Here is a 17,828-nt window from a genome sequence, read left to right on the forward strand (position 1 = left end):
CTCCTAAATTCCCCATAAGTATTCGCAAGATGAGTAATTCTTTCAGATCTTTCCCCCATCTGTTATGATTGCAATTTTTGTAAACTGTATAGTTCATATACGGTCTATAACTTTTTAAATAAATAAATATTGTGACAGGGAAGCTCCTGTCACTGGTTTAAAACCTGCTTTAAACCCTGCCACTCAAACAAATGTGCCTATTCCTAAGCCAAGGAAGCGGCCCGTTAACTCTGTTCCCAGTACTAAGAGCAGACAGGCAGGGCAGAACAGAGAAGGAATGGCAGAGAAGAACAGAATACCTGTTCCAGGTCACTATAATCCCTTTTATAAATCATCTGGTAACTCTCTAGCTAAACCTCTGGTCAGGAAATCTGACCCAATAAGGGCTAAGGAAAGGGGTGGAGCTGACAGGCAGAATGTGGCTAGAGCAGCAGTGAAAGTTACCCAGCAGCATAAAACACAGCCAGCTGAGCACACCAGGAGGCAGTCAGGAACTTGGAGTGAAGGGCCTGCCTTACAAAACAGGGAACGAAAAGCTAGCAGCTCAGTCTTACAGCCTTCTGCTAGGAAACTCCCTAACCCACAGCCATTGGCAGACTAGCAAAACATTGCTTCCCAAGCAGAGGCTAAGGGAAAAGCTCCAGGAGCAGGGCTTGCCAAAGGCTGTTTCAGAGGACAGCCTGTATCCAGATATACTATTTTTGGCTGGCTCTTTCCCTGCATTTCTTCTCTCTTCCCCGCAATTTAATATCCAGTCCAGTAAATAAATGAATCGGAATGGGGGCTGGTGAGTCTTGGGGGCTGGGGATAGAAGCTGAAATCGGCAGGGGGGCTGGGGATGGAAGCTGAAATTGGCAGGGGGGCTGGGGATGGAAGCTGAAATCGGCAGGGCGACTGGTGAGTCTTGGGGCCTGGGGATAGAAGCTGAAATCGGCAGGGGGACTGGGGATGGAAGCTGAAATCGGCAGGGGGGCTGGTGAGTCTTGGGGCCTGGGGATGGAAGCTGAAATCGGCAGAGGGGCTGGTGAGTCTTGGGGCCTGGGGATAGAAGCTGAAATCGGCACGGAGGCTGGGGATAGAAGCTGAAATCGGCAGGAGGGCTGGGGATGGAAGCTGAAATTGGCAGGGGGGCTGGTGAGTCTTGGGGCCTGGAGATGGAAGCTGAAATTGGCAGGGGAAATGGTGAGTCTTGGGGCCTGGGGATAGAAGCTGAAATCGGCAGGGGGGCTGGGGATGGAAGCTGAAGTTGGCAGGGGGGGGGGCTGAGAATCGGTAGGTGGGGCTGAGAATCGGCAGGAGGGCTGGGGATGGAAGCTGAAATCAGCAGGGGGGCTGGGGATGGAAGCTGAGAATCAGCAGGGGGGCTGGTGAGTCTTGGGGGCTGGGGATGGAAGCTGGGAATTTTTGATATGATATTGCCTTGGTTAAATAAAATGTTTAAACTTAAAAAGCTGTGTCATTAACAGTGAATCAAATCGAAAAATTGATTCAACAGGGTGAATTGAATCGAATCAAATCGAATCGAAATATTTTTCTCTGAATCGGGCAGCACTACTGCTAACTAACCTTGAAGGGAGAAGTAAAGCCCGGAGTGGATTCAGTGACCTGACATTGCACAGCCCTGATAGTGGGAACTTTGGGAGGGGAATCTTAGACCATTAAAACAAAGGGTAGATGGTTCCCAGCCCCTACCCCGTAATCAAAAGGGTAGTGGGGCATTTATACTTCAGGTGGGTCAGGTGGGGAGAACTTCCTGAAGCAACCGCAGGCACAAAATAGCAAGTTTTAAAGGAAAAAGTTTTGGGGTTTTTTTTCTCTCCTGAAAGAAGCATGGACTTGCTATAAAAGAGAACTTTTGTTTATGATAAATCTTTTCCAAGCCTCATCAGCTGGTGGGGCTGCCTTAGAACCAGTGCCTTTGAACTGGGTAATAAAACTTGGAACTGACAATTATTTGTGGAGTTTTTTTTTTTTTTTTTACTGCTGTGTTTATCCCAGAGGAGCCTCCAAAGAGCGCTAATACTTGAGCCTGCGGCGGGAGCCGGGCTGCCAGCGCTAGACTTACCCCTAGCCCCGTCACAATATGTTTATGTTTAATTAGCATTTGTTATACCGCATCAGCATATTACAGACCTAAGCGGTTTACATTATAATACAAATAATATTTGAAAGGAACTCCATTAGACATAGGAAAGCACTAGATAGAAAGTACTAGATAGAGAATAAATAAATAAAAATAATTGCGCTGAACCAATTTTCTTCAACAGATGTCCTTTCCAAATGATCCCTCAAAATAGAAGGTCTTCAGTCTAGTTTTGAATGACTGTATGGTGACTTCTAATCTAATGTCTAATAAATATTCCCATAACATGGTCACATCTTGAACCATCAAGATACCATTTTTAATCTGCTCATTTACCCCCTTGGCTTTTCCCTGACTGGCAAGTGGAACATGTTCTCTGCTTATGAAGGTCTTCAAATGTAATGCACTTGTTCCAGTGGTAAATCTGCTGTCAGTGTGAAAAGAAGTACAGTATTTACTCACTAATATAGATCCTCTACCACTCCCAACTCTAGAGAAGCATTAAAAAAGTCAGCCAAGGGAGCTGACAGAAGTTCCCTCGGAACCCTTGGATGTATGCTATCCTGCCCTATCACTTTATCCACCTTTAGTGAGCTCCACATGAACACAATCCTCTGAAAGTCGATCAGAGTCTACTAGAGAATGACATAGGGACAAATTTTTCCCCTTCCCCACGGGAACTCATTTTACCATCCCATCCCATCCCAGTGAGTTATTTTCCTGTTCCTGCCCCATTCCTGCACGCTCTGTCCTCATCTGCACAAGCCTCAAACACTTTAAAATCATAAGTGTTCAAAGCTTGTTCAGTTAAAACAGAGTTTGCAGGAATGGGGCAGGGGCAGGGACCTTTTTTTTTCACTCAGAGAAAAGTTAAGCTTTGGAACGCATTGCCAAAGGTTGTGGTAAGAGCGGATAGCATAGCTGGTTTTAAGAAAGGTTTGACAAGTTCCTGGAGTTAAAGTCCATGGTCTGTTATTGAGAAAGACATGGGGGAAGCCATTGCTTGGAATAATTTTACATCAGTGATCTTCAGTGGAGTGTTCATTGTCCGTTCCCTCTTCTTTCTGTGCTACTTATAAACCCAGAGTTGTCCCTGGAAGGCAAGATTACCAGACAGAAACTGACCTGTTTTGGACATGTGATGAGGGCGAATTCACTAGAAAAGGAGGTGCTACTTGGAATGGTCAGTGATAAAAGGAAGTGGGGGAGATCCAAGGTCTGTTGGCTGGATACCATCAAGAATGACATGGGATTGAACATCAAGCAAGTGAAAGAAGCGTGGAAAACAGGGAAGCATGGCGAGGACTGGCCTACAGAGTATCCAAGGGTCGGACATGACTGAATGGATAGTAGTAGTAGTAGTGCGTATCTTTAGGTGCCAGGATCAGCTTGTAAATTTTAAAACGGGGTGCAGCTATGGGAGGGGCATGGGTGGATCAGGGGCCATTCCTGAAATTTGCGTGCAGTTTTATAGAATAATGATCTGCACCTAATTTAGGCATGATATTTTACACCAGGTTGTACTTGATGTAAATCCTTGTATCCAAAATTGGGCATGGATCCTGAGCCAAATGCCATTCTATAGATGGTTCCTAAATCTGAATGCTGTTCACAGAATAACGCTTTAGCATTCAAGTTTCAAGTTTATTCGTTATTTGATTGATCGCCTATCACAGTTACTAAGCGATGTACATAAACTATAAATATAAGGTAAACAATAACAAGAATATATAAAAAATATAAAAATCTTTTAAAAATAGACAAATTACAACAGGAAACACTAGGATAGAAGGGAACAAAATACATTTTATGTTAGGAAAGGAAGAACATTTAAGGGTAATATACAAAGGGAAAGGGAAAACAAAATAGTTTATTGGGAGTATAATACACAATTAAACAAAATGAACGGCAGCTATAAAGAGCAATTGGCATTTCAATTAGATATTGAAAGCGTCTAAAAAGAAAGCTCTTAAGTTGGCTTTTAAATTTATCAAAATTTTTCTCCTGTCTTAAGTAAAGTGGGAGAGAGTTCCAAGTTTGTGGTGCTGTAACGGTAAAAATATATTGCCTTCGTGTATTAATCATTTTAAGGGTGGGAATAACCAATAAAAGTTGTTCATTCGATCTTAAAGTTTTTTGAGAAGAATATGGAATTAAAACTTTGTAAATAAATGATGGAGTTTTGTATAGCAATGATTTAAAGGTGAATAAAGATAATTTATAAAGAATGCGGTGTGCCACAGGGAGCCAATGTGCCTTTTGAAGTAACGGGGTGACATGATAAAACTTTTTGGCCCCCATAATTAATTTGATGGAAGTGTTTTGGATAATTTGTAATCTTCTAATTTCTTTTTGGGCCATTCCTTTGAATAAAGCATTACAGTAGTCAATTTTTGAAATAATCAATGAATGAATTAATGAATTTAATTTTTATTGGCATCCGTTTATAGAGCTAAGTCCATAAGGACTGAAAATGCATGGATTCTGATGTTTGTCCATTGCGTTTTCTGTTTGGGAAGTCCCCCCTATCTGTTTCCATTCCTTATTTCTTCCCAGCTGTGTCTTTAAGAAATTATCATTTTTATAGCTGTAGTAGTATTTTAACTCTTTATTTTTAGAGGTGATTTAACAGATGAGATTGAGGAAGATAAATAGTTAAGTACCCCAGTTAGTCAATGCTTCTTGTTTTGGTTTAGAACTGCTGTCATACCCTTTTGATGTTTAGAAATGTAAAAATAATTATGATTTAGTCTTTGACTTATTACTACTATTACTATTAATTATTTCTATAGTGCTACCAGACATATGCAGCACTGTACAGAGTCACAAAGAAGACAGACCCTGCTTGAAAGAGCTTACAATCTAAACGGACAAACAGGATGTCATGGATGCAGTTAAGGGGAACGATTAATCTGCTGGCTGGGTTGGTGGGCAATGGGGAGTAAGGTTATGGATTGAAGGCTATATCAAAAAGGTGGGAAGGGAAGGGGCTTGACTTACACTGTCCTAGTATCCTATAACAACAGAAGTTAAGGGAGCTCTCTGAATATTGTACATAGTTAATCAACTGTGTCCCTTTCCTTCTCTTTGTCATTTTAAAATCATAATGTATGTTATTGTAATCAGTCAAAACTAACTATTATATTATTTAGTGGGCTTTCAAAGAGGTCAACAGGCAAACTGCAGCTTATATAAGGCAATTTTTGGTGTAGTTCATTTTTTAATAAAAAATGCACTGGTTCCCAGTTGAGCTTAGAGCTAATTGTTGGTGTTAACTTTTATAACTCTAATGGCAGTAGGACTGTATTTCTCTTCATATTTGATTATACACATATGAGCCTTGTAGTATATTGAAATCTAATCAAGAGGTATTGTTTAATGTTCCAGCACTGAGGGAAATGCTATTGGCAAGATGAAGAGCCAAGGCATCCTGTAATAGCTTTTAGTTATGGAACTCCATAATCAACTGTTTAATATCCAGGAAACAGCTGAAAACATAGTTATTTTACTTGCATAGTGAGTGACGGATGCTGGATGACTGGCAATATGATCTCTGTGTGACAATATATTTGGAAATGTTGTCTTTGCCTCAATTTAATACATCTTTGCCTTATTTCAATAGTTTGGATTTTGGGGTTTTAAAAATTGTTTTTCTATCATTTCATTTGATTTTATTTTATGTATGACTTATTTCATATGGTTTTTTGCTTTTCATGGGTCATTATATACTTTTTGATTTACCTTGCCTGTCTTATGCTAAAAAGGTGGAATACAAATTCTTTAAATTATATCTTGGCAACTACAGCAAAGGTGATTGCATGTGTGTTCTCAAGTATTACCTTGGGATCCTTTTTAATGAAGGCATTATATAACTTCAAATTATAAACATAATTAAATAGAAGTGACATAACACCATGTATTCTAATTACCGTAGGCTCCATCTGTTGTAATCTCATTTGTCAGACGTTAAAATATTTTAGGTTATGAACTGACTTTTAAAATGTGTTAATTTTTCAGTGTTACATTAGTTCTCATTTAAAAGTTCTTATTCAGTTTTTGGCAATAATGTTATCATCAAGTTTATTAGTCCTATCTCTTAATGTTTCCCTCTCCCTCTCCTCCTCCTCCTGCTTAGTGTCCCCTCTCTCCTTTTTCTTTTATCTGTTTGCCTAAACCCGAATTGTACGTCACCTTGAACCTATTTAGACATAGAGCAATTCACAAATTGTAGATTAGATTAGATTATTTCCATTGGTGGTCTAGAGATTCCTTACCAAAATTTGAAGATTTTGATTACAGTGGTTCTGAAAATGAGAAGCCAAAAGATGTCAAAGAATATGAGGCATAGTAGAACTGCCATTAAGATAACAATTGGCTTTGGCAGTTATGATTGCCCATGGTCATGGGAATTAAATTGAATAATATCTAATGTATATACACTACCAACATCTGAGTCTCATCAAACCTTATTACTCACATAACACTGAAGTTGATGCCAGTGAACCATGAAGTTTGGCCCAGGAGGTAAAGTTATACTCTGCGAGAGGCATAATCAAAACATATGTCTAAGTCCAATTCGGACGTATGGCGCTAAACATCCAAAGTCAGCACTGAAAAAATGTCAATTTTTGAAAGGCAAATCACTATACAGTACGTCCAAAATATTTTTTTTCACAAAAATCGTCTATCTGGATGTCCAGGCGGTTGGTTGATCGTCCAGACCGCCAGTATGTCTTTATACCACATTTTCGACCAAAACTTTGTCTAAGTCCCAAACATCCAGAACAAGACCATTTGGATGTGGGAGGGGCCAGCATTGTGATGGACTGGCCACCTAGACAGCAAGAGAGCAGTGGGGCACCTTACAGGGCACTGCTGTGAACTTCACAAAAGGGTGCTGGATAAACATCTCATCAGAACGCCCTTATAGGTTATGATGAGTCTCCCCAAAACACCCCCAAACCCCACTATACCCACCTGTCTACAACCCCAATAGCCCTTATGGCTGTAGGTGGCACCTATATGGCAATAGAGTAGGGTTGTGGGGGGTTCGGTGGCCTCACATTTTCTACCGTAAATGTAGTGGTTAGAGTGGCTTATAGAGTCTCCTTAAAGCATTGACGGCGATCCATGAACATCGCGATGGAGGGGGCACCTCTGTGATCGTTGAGTTGGACATGGAGAAAGCCTTTGACAGTATTTCGTGGCAGTATCTTTTTTGGGTGCTCCAGGAGTATGGCTTGACGGGGAACTTTCTTATGTGGATTCAGGGCTTATATACCTTACCGCAGGCGAGACTTATCATTAATGGAGGCCTTTCCTCTTTCTTTCCACTTTGTAGGGGCACACGTCAGGGGTGCCCCCTTTCTCCACTTCTTTTTGTCTTAGCTCTTGAGCCGCTAGCTATTAAGATCCGTATTAGTCTCCAGTTGCGGGGTATCCAGATTGGGAGCGTAGAATGCCGTATCACGTTGTTTGCGGATGATATCTTACTCTTTTTGGATCAGGCCCCCCTTCATTTGCCGGTGGCGTTGCGTTTGGTAGCGGAGTTTGGTGTCTTGTCGGGTCTCCACGTAAACTGTGCTAAGTCTGAGCTCCTTTCTTTGTCAGGCCTGGGCCCAGAACCCTGGCATGCCACTTTGCAGATTCCGCCTGTGCGAAAGCCGATGCGATATCTTGGTATTTATCTCCATACTGACCCTAGGGTTATGTACAAAAGTAACGTGTTGGCAGCTATTGATAAAATTCAGACCTTGTGTTCCGCTGACCCTGTCGGGGAGGGCGGCTCTGGTAAAAATGATTCTCCTACCCAAATTGCTGTACCCTTTACAAACGGTGCCCTTTTGGGTGCTGCAGCGAGATATTGGAAGGCTTTGGTCCCTTTTTACCTCGTTTTTATGGCACCATAGAGCGGCGAGGATCGCTTATGTGAAGTTGACTCTCTCTAAATGGGAAGGGGGCTTGGGCCTCCCGGATATACGTGCATACAATGTAGCGGCTCTTATGCGTTTTGTCCATGAAGGGGTGACTGGAGTTGCTCGTTTTCTTCTTCTGGATGGCTGAATGGGTGGTGCGTACCTTACACTTTCATCAACCTTCTCCATGTGTCACCGGGTAGGAGGGGAGGAGGAGCATTGCTCTCCAGGTTACGGTTCTTACGCCCTTTTCATTTGGCCTGGAAGTGGTGGCGTAGGCTGCAGGGCCGGTCCCCGACAGCATTACCCTTCTTGCAACTTCAGGGTAACCCTGGTTTCATCCCGGGTCTCGGCCGTTCTCCATTCACCACATGGGCATCTAGGGGGGCTTCCAACCTCTCCCATCTGATTGAGGCCGACACGGGTGTTTTTGTTCCGTTTGCCTCCATTCGGGAACGATGGGGCATCCCCAACCAGCAATTTTTTGCCTATTTACAGGCCCGGCACTATTTTCAGACTCTGCATCAACAGTTTGGAGCAGATTGGCTGTGTGGCCCTCTTGATGAGTACCTACTTACTATCCCAGCCTCTCAGAGCTCCTTGTCGGTCTGGTATAGAGTGATTCGTTCCGTAGCCTCCCAGGGCCACTTATCTGCTCTTAGAGAGCGGTGGAACCGTGATCTTGCCGGTCAGTATACCCATGATACTTTTCTAGATCTTTTTCACACTTTGCATGATTTTGTGAAGTCGGCGGCTTGGCAGGAAACCCAATTTAAAATCCTCCATAGGGCTTACATAACTAGTGAGGGGCGGGCATGGGATTGTGGGAAGACCCATTGTGTACCAGGTGTTCCGGGGCCCCGGGGACGATTTTACACTCATTTTTGGAATGTCATGACCTATCTATCTGGAATTTTTCTTTTGCACAGCTGCAGCTGGTCTTGCAGCGGCCAGTTGAGTGGGACTACAAGACATTGCTCCTTGGTGACCAGTCTCTGTTGGAGGAGCAGGGTTTTACGGTGCCGCAGAGGCGCTTTATTTACCTGACTTTGCTGACGGTCAAACGTTCAATCTTACAATACTGGGTGCATGCGGGGTCTTTACCCTTGGACAGCTGGCTGAATCAGATGATTGAGTTGGCGCGTTTCGAACTTTGCTATTTTAAACGTTCCTCCAACCCTGAGGTACTGGCTTACCTGGCTCTTTGGAGGGTGTTCCTGCAGCTACCTCTGGTTCTCCGGCGTGGGGTGGGTGGGGTGGGGGGGTTGGTATGAATGGGGAGTATGAGAGGGGTTTGCATGTTTGGTTGACTGCTCTGTGTTGGTTGGTATGTGTGCTTTTTTTGTGGGACATCCTAGGGGTCTTGTTTTTTCAAAAATTCCTGAGGCTTACAGAAGAGGCGGGTTGTTTTTCTAATTAGATTGTCCTGTGTTTAGTGGTTTATCTTGTTCTTCTGTTGCGACATGTTCTGCTTCTGTACTGCCTGTATGTCTTTGCAATTCTGTTCTGTATTATTGGATATTTGCCTGTTTCTTTTGTGGTCTCTTGAATAAAAATGATGTTAAAAAAAAAAAAAGAAATGGAAGAGGGAAGGGGGAGGAAGCAGAAGGGAGTATGCACATGACACTGTCTCTGATGCAAATTAATCTGCAGTATCACTTTTTTTTATTACATTGTATGCTTGGGTAAATGGATGAAGTCCTTTTGCATTTATTAGGATATTATAGCCTTAAAGTGTCATGCTTTGGGTGATTTTTCCTGTTAGGCGCATTTTAGTCTAATGCAGTGGTCTCAAACTCAAACCCTTTGCAGGGCCACATTTTGGATTTATAGGTACTTGGAGGGCCACAGAAAAAATAGTAACTGAGACCCTTCCCCACCCTCAAAAATTACAGCTAAAAAAATAAAAGACCCACCACTCTAGTCCTCCTTTCCCCAAGGTATAACTTCCCCTTTGGGGCAGGGAGGGCTTCAGGAGACCGTGACTTTATCTCCAACAACAGAAGGCAAACAGAATGGTGACCCAAGCCGCCGCTACCTCATCTTCCTCCACAGGGGCGTCAACTCCAGCAGCATCGTCAGGAGAAGGGGGCCGCATAGTCGGTCACCTGGCAATGCCGCACCTCCACCTCCACCTCCCACTGGTCTGCTGGGAAGCCGCAGCGTCTGCTCACACCCGCTTTCCACCCACTCTTTTTATTTTACTTCCCTCTAGGCGCGAGCGTGTGTGCACATCTGCTTGCAGTGCTCCACCTCAGTAGCTTGCCATATGTGAGAACACCACTGATTGGCAACGACAGCCAGTCATCCCACCCATGCCCATGACCTCCCCGGCAATGTGTAAGAAGGGCTGCCGAGCCTTGAAATGAGAAAAAGAGGAAGTAGAAAATAGAGAAGAGTTCACTGTAATGGAATGAATTAGAGCGAGGGCCTCAAAATAGTACCTGGCAAGCCGCCTGTGGGCTGCGAGTTTGAGACCACTGGTCTAATGCAGCTCAGTAAAAAAGGGGTCTCTAGATTATGGAGGCCTAATCTTTCTGAAAATTGCCATAGACAAATATATCCTAAATCATAGTTTTATTTTGCTCCTAATTTTCTAACATTGTTGCTTTAAAAGTTTGATGGCATAAAGTTATGGAACAAATGATTTGTTGCAGTCTGTCTAATCTAGTGTTGTTTCATTCTTTACAGATCATCACTAAACATGTCTATGATCTACTGGAGAAGGAATGCAACTTGAAAAAAGTCCATCTCCCAGTAAGTTGCCCATCTTTCAAATCAAAAAATCTAGCTCCTATAGCAACAGTTGAAAATGGTAAATGTAAAAAAACATATTAAAAGAAGCAAATACAGTGGTACTTCGGTTTAAGAGTGCACCGGTTTGCGAGTGTTTTGCAAGACGAGCAAAACATTTCGCAAACTTGGTGCCTCGTAAACCGAGCTTGCCTCGCTGTACGAGCGCCCCCCCGCGAACCGGCACCTTACCCCCCCCCGCGATCCGGCACCCCCCCGCCGCCATCGGGCACCCCCCCGCGGCAACCTGAGATCCCCTAACCCACCCGAACCCTCTTCTTACTTCCAGTGTAGCCTCCGCATCGGCACCAGCACCAGCATGTCCTGTGCGTTGGTGCCGGTGCCTGAAAATCTGCTTCCTGTGCCGGGCCTTGAGCATGTGCGTATGCTGAAGGCCTGAGAGTTCACGTTCAACGTATCAAAGCAAGTTTCCCTTACTTCCTATGGGGAAACTTGCTTTGATATACGAGCATTTTGGATTATGAGCATGCTCCTGGAACGGACTATGCTCGTAATCCAAGGTACCACTGTACTTATATTTTCAATAAATGAGACACCTCCTTTATTTGTATTATTTTAATACAGCACAACCAATGCACTTGTTGAGCTTCACATGTGAAATACATACAACACTTTGAAAAGTCAACACTTTTCAAACATACAACACTTTGAAAAATGAAAAGTGCACACAGGGCAGACATACTTTACAGCAGGGGTGCCCACACTTTCTTGGCTTGCGAGCTACTTTTAAAATGACCAAGTCAAAATGATCTACCAACAATAAAATTTAAAAAAACACAAAGCACACTGTACACAGAGAAAATGTTAATTATAATTTATATTCAGATGTTTTTTTCAAAGAGGTCAAGGCAGATGACTTTAAAATATGCAATGTCACCTCAGTAACAACTAAACAAAAATAGTCAAATATACCCTCTCCCCTTTTACTAAACCGCGATAGCGGTTTTTAGCGCAGGGAGTTGCGCTGAATACCCCTCGCAGCTCCCGGCGCTCATAGGCTCCCTACGCTAAAAACCGCTATAGCGGTTTAGTAAAGGGGGGCCATAGTGCAAAATATAGACAGCAGATATAAATTCAAACACATTTTGATCACTAAATTGAAAATAAAATCATTTTTCCTACATTTTTGTCTGGTGATTTCATGAGGCTGTGGTTGCACTTCCTTCTTCTGAATATAAATCCAATATTTATTTACTTCTGCCCCCCCCCTTTTCTTTCTTTCTCTCTTTTTTTCTGTCTTCCCCTGCCCCCTCTTTATTTCTCTCTTTTTCTCTCCTCCTGCCTGTATTTCTGTCTTTCTTTCTCTTTCCCCCTGCCCCCCCCAAGCTATTGCGCCGATTTCTCCATTTCCCTGATTCTTTCTCTCTCCCTGCCCCCCCACACCGATTTCTCCCTGCTTCTCAGAGCCAGGCTTGGCGTGTACAAGCGCTGGGCCCACAAGCCTTCCCCCCCCAACATGAATTCTGACGTTGGAGAGGAAGTTACAGGCCAGCCAAGCAGCGATTGGCTGGCCCAGAACTCCTCTCTGACATCAGAATTGACGTTGGAGGTGAAGGCTTGTGTGTCTGGCACTTGTATGTGCCTGTCCTGGCTCAGGGAGGCTGGAAGAACAAGATCGCCTTTGTGATCTACTAGTCGATCTTGATCGACCATTTGGGCACCCCTGCTTAACATGGTGCAAAAGAATCCCACTCTTTTACTAAGGTGTGGTAGCCGTTTTAGCACATGCTAAATGCATCCATAGAATATAATGGACGCGTTAGTGTTTAGTGCGTGCTAAATCAGCTAGCGTGCCTTAGTAAAGGGACCCCTATATGAAGTGAAACTTAAGGAAATGGGGGAATATTTACTAAGATGTGTTATGGGAATAATGCACAAATTTTGCAGCTTAGGAGGCATTTATATAAATTGTCACTTACATTTAGGCCACTTACAGATGCGCCGATGCCATGTGCATGGTGTCAATTCTATAATGGCATCTGTGTGCCAAGATGCCATTATCGAATACTAGCATAAGTTGACTGCAACCATTTACTTTCGTCAATTGCATTGTAAATGGGCATTTCTACAGATCTTTCTGTGTGGTTAATGGAAATGAGCTATCTGTGTGTTTTTTTCCCTTGAGTTGTGGAGTGCCACAGGGCTCTTCATTATCTGCAGTGCTATTCAATTTATTTCTGGCACCAATTGGGAAGTTGTTTATAGATCTCGTCTACAATATCAAATTTATGCAGATGATCTGCAATTCTTTTTTGAATTTCCAGCAGACAGGACTCAGGGTTTCCAGTTGTTTTCACATTATATGGATAAGATCCAATTGTGGATGGTGAATTATCTCAGCCTAAATGTCTCAAAGAGAAGTGGCTTTCTTCCACTGGTGCTGAAGGAGCCCCGTCGAATTTTGTGTACACAGGTGGTTACAATTCAAATTCAGCAGGAAATTAAAAGGCTTGGGAGTCATTCTAGATACATCTTTAAAATTCCGTAGTCATATCTTATAAGTTGTTAAGACTGTATTTTTCAAGATCAGGATGGCTCTAAAATTACAAGATCTGTTGTCACCTGTGAACTTTAAACTAGTTATGTGAAGCTATGTTTTGCTGCACTTAGACTACTGTAATTCTCTTCTTTCTGGCTTGCCGAAGAACTCTTTAAGGACACTACACCACGCCCATTTTTAGGCATGGCTTTTCCCGATAGGCGAGTTAGGTGGGTGTGACTTACCTGTAGATGTCAGTTGGGCATTCACATATAGATGAATGGTGCTTTATTTTTTGGGCTAAGGAGGACTCCAGATTGATATTAATATCAAAATATGTTTAATAATGCATTACTTAAGCAAAGCACATGAAAAAAAGTATATATTGCATACTAAACTTTTACTTTGTCATTGGGTTGAAATGCACACTCCTTCATCTTCATATCAAACTGTGCTTTCTATCTTTGTTGTGCTGTTCCTAGGTATTCATGAGCTTTCACTCTAATCTTCTCCAGGCTCTCCCTCAGGGTCTTTATATATTCCAGAATCGGTATGGGAGTGTTTTCTTTAGTCTCCCTCCAGCTCTTCTTAACCATATCCAAAATAATCCAATCTAATCCATACCTTAATCTTGTATACCGAGTCATCCCAACTATGGGGCTCGATCCAGTTCACAAAAAATTAACTAAAAGGATAAGGAGAGTGAATAATTGGACAAGGAAGTCTTCAATTGCAATCCCTTATTTGTCAGTTAAAAATTTCAGAAATAGATAAATCTTTAAAGTTTTCTGAAACATTATCAGAGAAGGAAGAAGTCTAGTTTCTGTAGGGAGATAATTCCAAATTTTTACAAGGGAAAAAGCCAAAGAATGACAGATTCTACCTAAAGCTTTAATTCCCCTAATAGAAGGGATGGCTAATTTAAAACATCTTGCAGTCGTCATTCCAACATTAATTCAAATGGGGAGACTTCTAGGGAGGTGTGCGGAACTGCATGATAGGTGAATAATTTGTAAATGATGGCCTTATCCCGGTTGGTCATGTTGGTTCCCAGATATTTCTTCAGCATACAAATTAGGGTCTGGTTGAACTGCTCAACCAGACCATCAATCTGAGGATAATATGCGGCTGTCATCAGGTGTTTAATTCCAAATAACTTGAGTATAGCCTCTAGGGATTTAGAGAGGAAATTTGTCCCACAGTCTGTAAGCAACTTTCATGGAAATCCCACTTGGTAGCAGTGGAGCACAGGAATGTCCATCAAGTACTACTGCCACATCAAAGTCCCAGGTTCAAAATGATTGTTCTTATTTAACAGCATGACCCCTAGCAGGATTACCACAAGAATATCATTAGGGGTCAGAGCCATTTTGAATCTAGACCACTGATGGGGTGGGAACATTTGGAGATCATACCTGTCTTTTAAAACTCACCAGAGCCCTCAGGTAAGAACCAGGATGTTTGGAGTGTAGGGCATTATCGTAGTCTGCTGGGAACTGTCTGGGGGAGGTAGGGGTTTCTTTAATTGGTTCATGAGGGCTATGAGAGAAGAGTCAAAGAGGTTCTAATTTGATGCCAGGGGGCTATATTGGGGGGGATCTTTATGGATATTAGGGCTTCTTGGTGCATTGCTGATAGTTCAGATGAAACTATACTGTCCACAATATGCTTTTAGTATGCAACAAAGGTGTGGTACCTGTAGAGCAGATGTTGGCCGCACCCTCAATAGTTACCACATAGACTTTGGAGTTATTGTGCAATAATTTTTACATCAAATATATAGTAACTGCAAAACTTTATTGAATTTTCATAAACATAAGCATAAATTAACATGGGGTGAAGTTATCATGGTGCCTCAAAAGGTGATTGCAAGTTGCTAACTCCCATGGTGAAGGACAAATGCTGCTTATGAGCCATCTTGCATGCAGCATTGCTTCATGAGCCCGGGAGCATCAGGCTGATAAGTTGTAGACTGATACTACTACTACTACTACTATTAATCATTTCTAAATCGCTACTAGACATACGTAGTGCTGCCCTACCATCCCCAGGTGAGAGAACAAGATAGGGTGAAGGTGGGGGAGGGCATGGGGTAAAAAGTGAACATTTGAATATGTATTTCATTTTTTCCATGGATTTTATCCCTGGACCTCTTATTAATGAAATCTAATTTGACATAACTACAAGGAGAGGAAAATGTTTAGCAGCATAAATCATATAATGCCAAGTATTAAAATCTTCATCCCAAGATGCACCGGGAAGGGGCAGGCACGCCATTCCAACGAAGGTGGGCCTGCTGGCTGGACGCAGAAAAGACCCATCCAGCTATCTAAAAAAGGTTAGGAGGGGGTCCGGGGGGGGGGGGGGGTGGTTGGGGGGGTCCTGGGGGGGTGGGAGGGTCTGGGTGGGGTTAGGGGTCCTGGTGGCCTTGAGGGGTCCGAATGGGCTCACTTTAGGCGGTAAGGGGTCATGGTGGGTGCCAGGCAGGAGGGACTGGGCATCCCTCCTGCTGCGATCATTCGGGGAGATTGGGCATTTCTCCTGCCGTGATCATTCAGAGGGAGGTCGCAGCAGGTTCCGGCAGGAGAGATTGTACATTTTTCCTACTGTAATCATTGCGGTAGGGGGGGGGAGGGAAATGGTTCCACGATTCTCTAACTGGCACTTATGACAGACGCTGGTTAGAGAATCGTGCTTTTAGATAAAGAAATGGTCCCTCCCATGCCTAAAAGGTCTTGTTTGGGTGTTTGGGACTTGGGCGATTTATTTTTTTTTTTTTTTTGAGAATAGGGTTTAAAGGTAGACATAGTAGTGGTTTGAGTGATTAAATGCATGAACATACAGATAATTCTTGAAAAAAAACATACATTTTGGATGGTTATTTTTTTAGAATGGACATTTCCCTGCTGCCTACTTTGGGCGCTTATAGCCTTAGACTTTTTTTTATTATGTTCCTCTATGTATTATACCCCCCTAGTATGTGTCAAGTTAGGATAAAAACTTGTATTGTAAACGTGTACTGAAATTATGGTAAAGTCAGTGCAAATCGTAACCTGTTAACTGTATATTATGTATATTTAACCTGTATCCCATTCTGAGCTCTTTGGGGACAATGGGATACAAAATGAATGAATGAATGAATGGATTAAATAAATAAATACATACATTTTTGCAACAGATTTGATTCTAACTATTTCTGCAAGCATGTGATTACTACCCTCACAGTAAATAAATATTGCGTTTTTCCTATTACAGGTGGATGCGACTGAAGATGAGCCAAAGAGTTTTATCTTTATGAGTGAAGATGCAATGACGAATACAGAAAAACTTATGGTTTTGATTCATGGTAGTGGGGTGGTCAGAGCAGGACAGTGGGCTCGAAGGCTTATAATAAATGAAGATCTCGACAGTGGTACACAGATACCTTATATTAAGAGAGCAATGGAGGTAAGCAAATTAATTTTTCTGAACCTCATTTGAGAAATATGTATATTTTCTTATAAAACTTGACTGTCACAAACCATCTTTCAACTGTGTTTGAGTGAATTGTTTCTGAGAACCGTTCTGAACAGTTGCTTTAATTTAAAAACAAAAATGTTTCACACAGTAGCACTCATTGCAGCAAACCATTAAGGGCTCCTTTTATGAAGGTGTGCTAGGGCCTTAATGCGCGGAATACTGCGCGCTAAGTTGCCGCGTGCGCTAGCTGCTAATACCTCCTTTTGAGCAGGCGGTAGATTTTCAGCTAGCACGTGCTATAGCACACGCTAATCCGGTGCGTGCGCTAAAACCGCTGGCGCACCTTCGTAAAAGAAGCCCTAAGTTTTGTTGACAAATATAATTTGGTGCTGATCCATACTACCAATCCTAATATAATAGGTCAGTAATTTGAAAGACTTTTCATTGTGTCCATCCATGTTGATGTATGGTGAGAAATGAATTGTGTACAGGTGAGGAGTTGGTAAGTGACATTAAGGTTCTTTCACTTTTTTGGCTCCATCATCCTACATACTCTTTGTGAAAATGAAAGCTCCTCAGCCACTCAAATCTTATAATTTTCAACATTCATAGTATTAGGTCATATATTTGTGACCAACTGTAACTCACTAATGCTGTTATCTACCTCAGGACCCATTTTATTCTTATGGGCTCTCTACTAGCAGTCTTATGATAACGGTGTTATTGTGGAAAAGTCATAAATAAATATCCCCCCATATATATTGTATGTTTACTATTCAATCCATTAGTTTGCTCAAGATCTTTAAACATCCTTAAAGGTCTCAATGTGGAGGAAAGATGGGAGAGGGGAGATATGATAGAGATGTTTAAATACCTACATGGCATAATTGCGCATGAGTCGAGTCTCTTTCATTTGAAAATTTTTTGTGTACTTAGCTCTTCTTTCAGCCAACGCCTGGGAGTCTGACCCGACATGACATGTTTCGCACCCGAAGTGCTGTATCAAGGGTCTCCCGAGAGCGTGCGTGTCATCCGACTCTACAGTAACTATGAGAGGCACGCACGCTCTCGGGAGACC

The 17,828-nt window shown here is 42.5% G+C and overlaps 1 protein-coding gene across 3 annotated transcripts in view; it reads left to right on the forward strand.

Annotated features, from left to right (window-relative positions):
• The window catches only part of FAM172A (family with sequence similarity 172 member A), a 584,686-nt gene that overhangs the window by 107,702 nt on the left and 459,156 nt on the right, over nucleotides 1-17,828 (forward strand). For all 3 annotated transcript variants that reach the window (XM_033918947.1, XM_033918858.1, XM_033919030.1), the window contains exons 5-6: nucleotides 10,690-10,755; nucleotides 16,547-16,738. In XM_033918947.1, the coding sequence (XP_033774838.1) occupies nucleotides 10,690-10,755; nucleotides 16,547-16,738 (258 nt within the window). The remainder of the gene's footprint in view (nucleotides 1-10,689; nucleotides 10,756-16,546; nucleotides 16,739-17,828) is intronic.

Source organism: Geotrypetes seraphini, chromosome 1 (genome assembly GCF_902459505.1).
Source record: "Geotrypetes seraphini chromosome 1, aGeoSer1.1, whole genome shotgun sequence".
NCBI classification, from domain to species: Eukaryota; Metazoa; Chordata; class Amphibia; order Gymnophiona; family Dermophiidae; genus Geotrypetes; species Geotrypetes seraphini.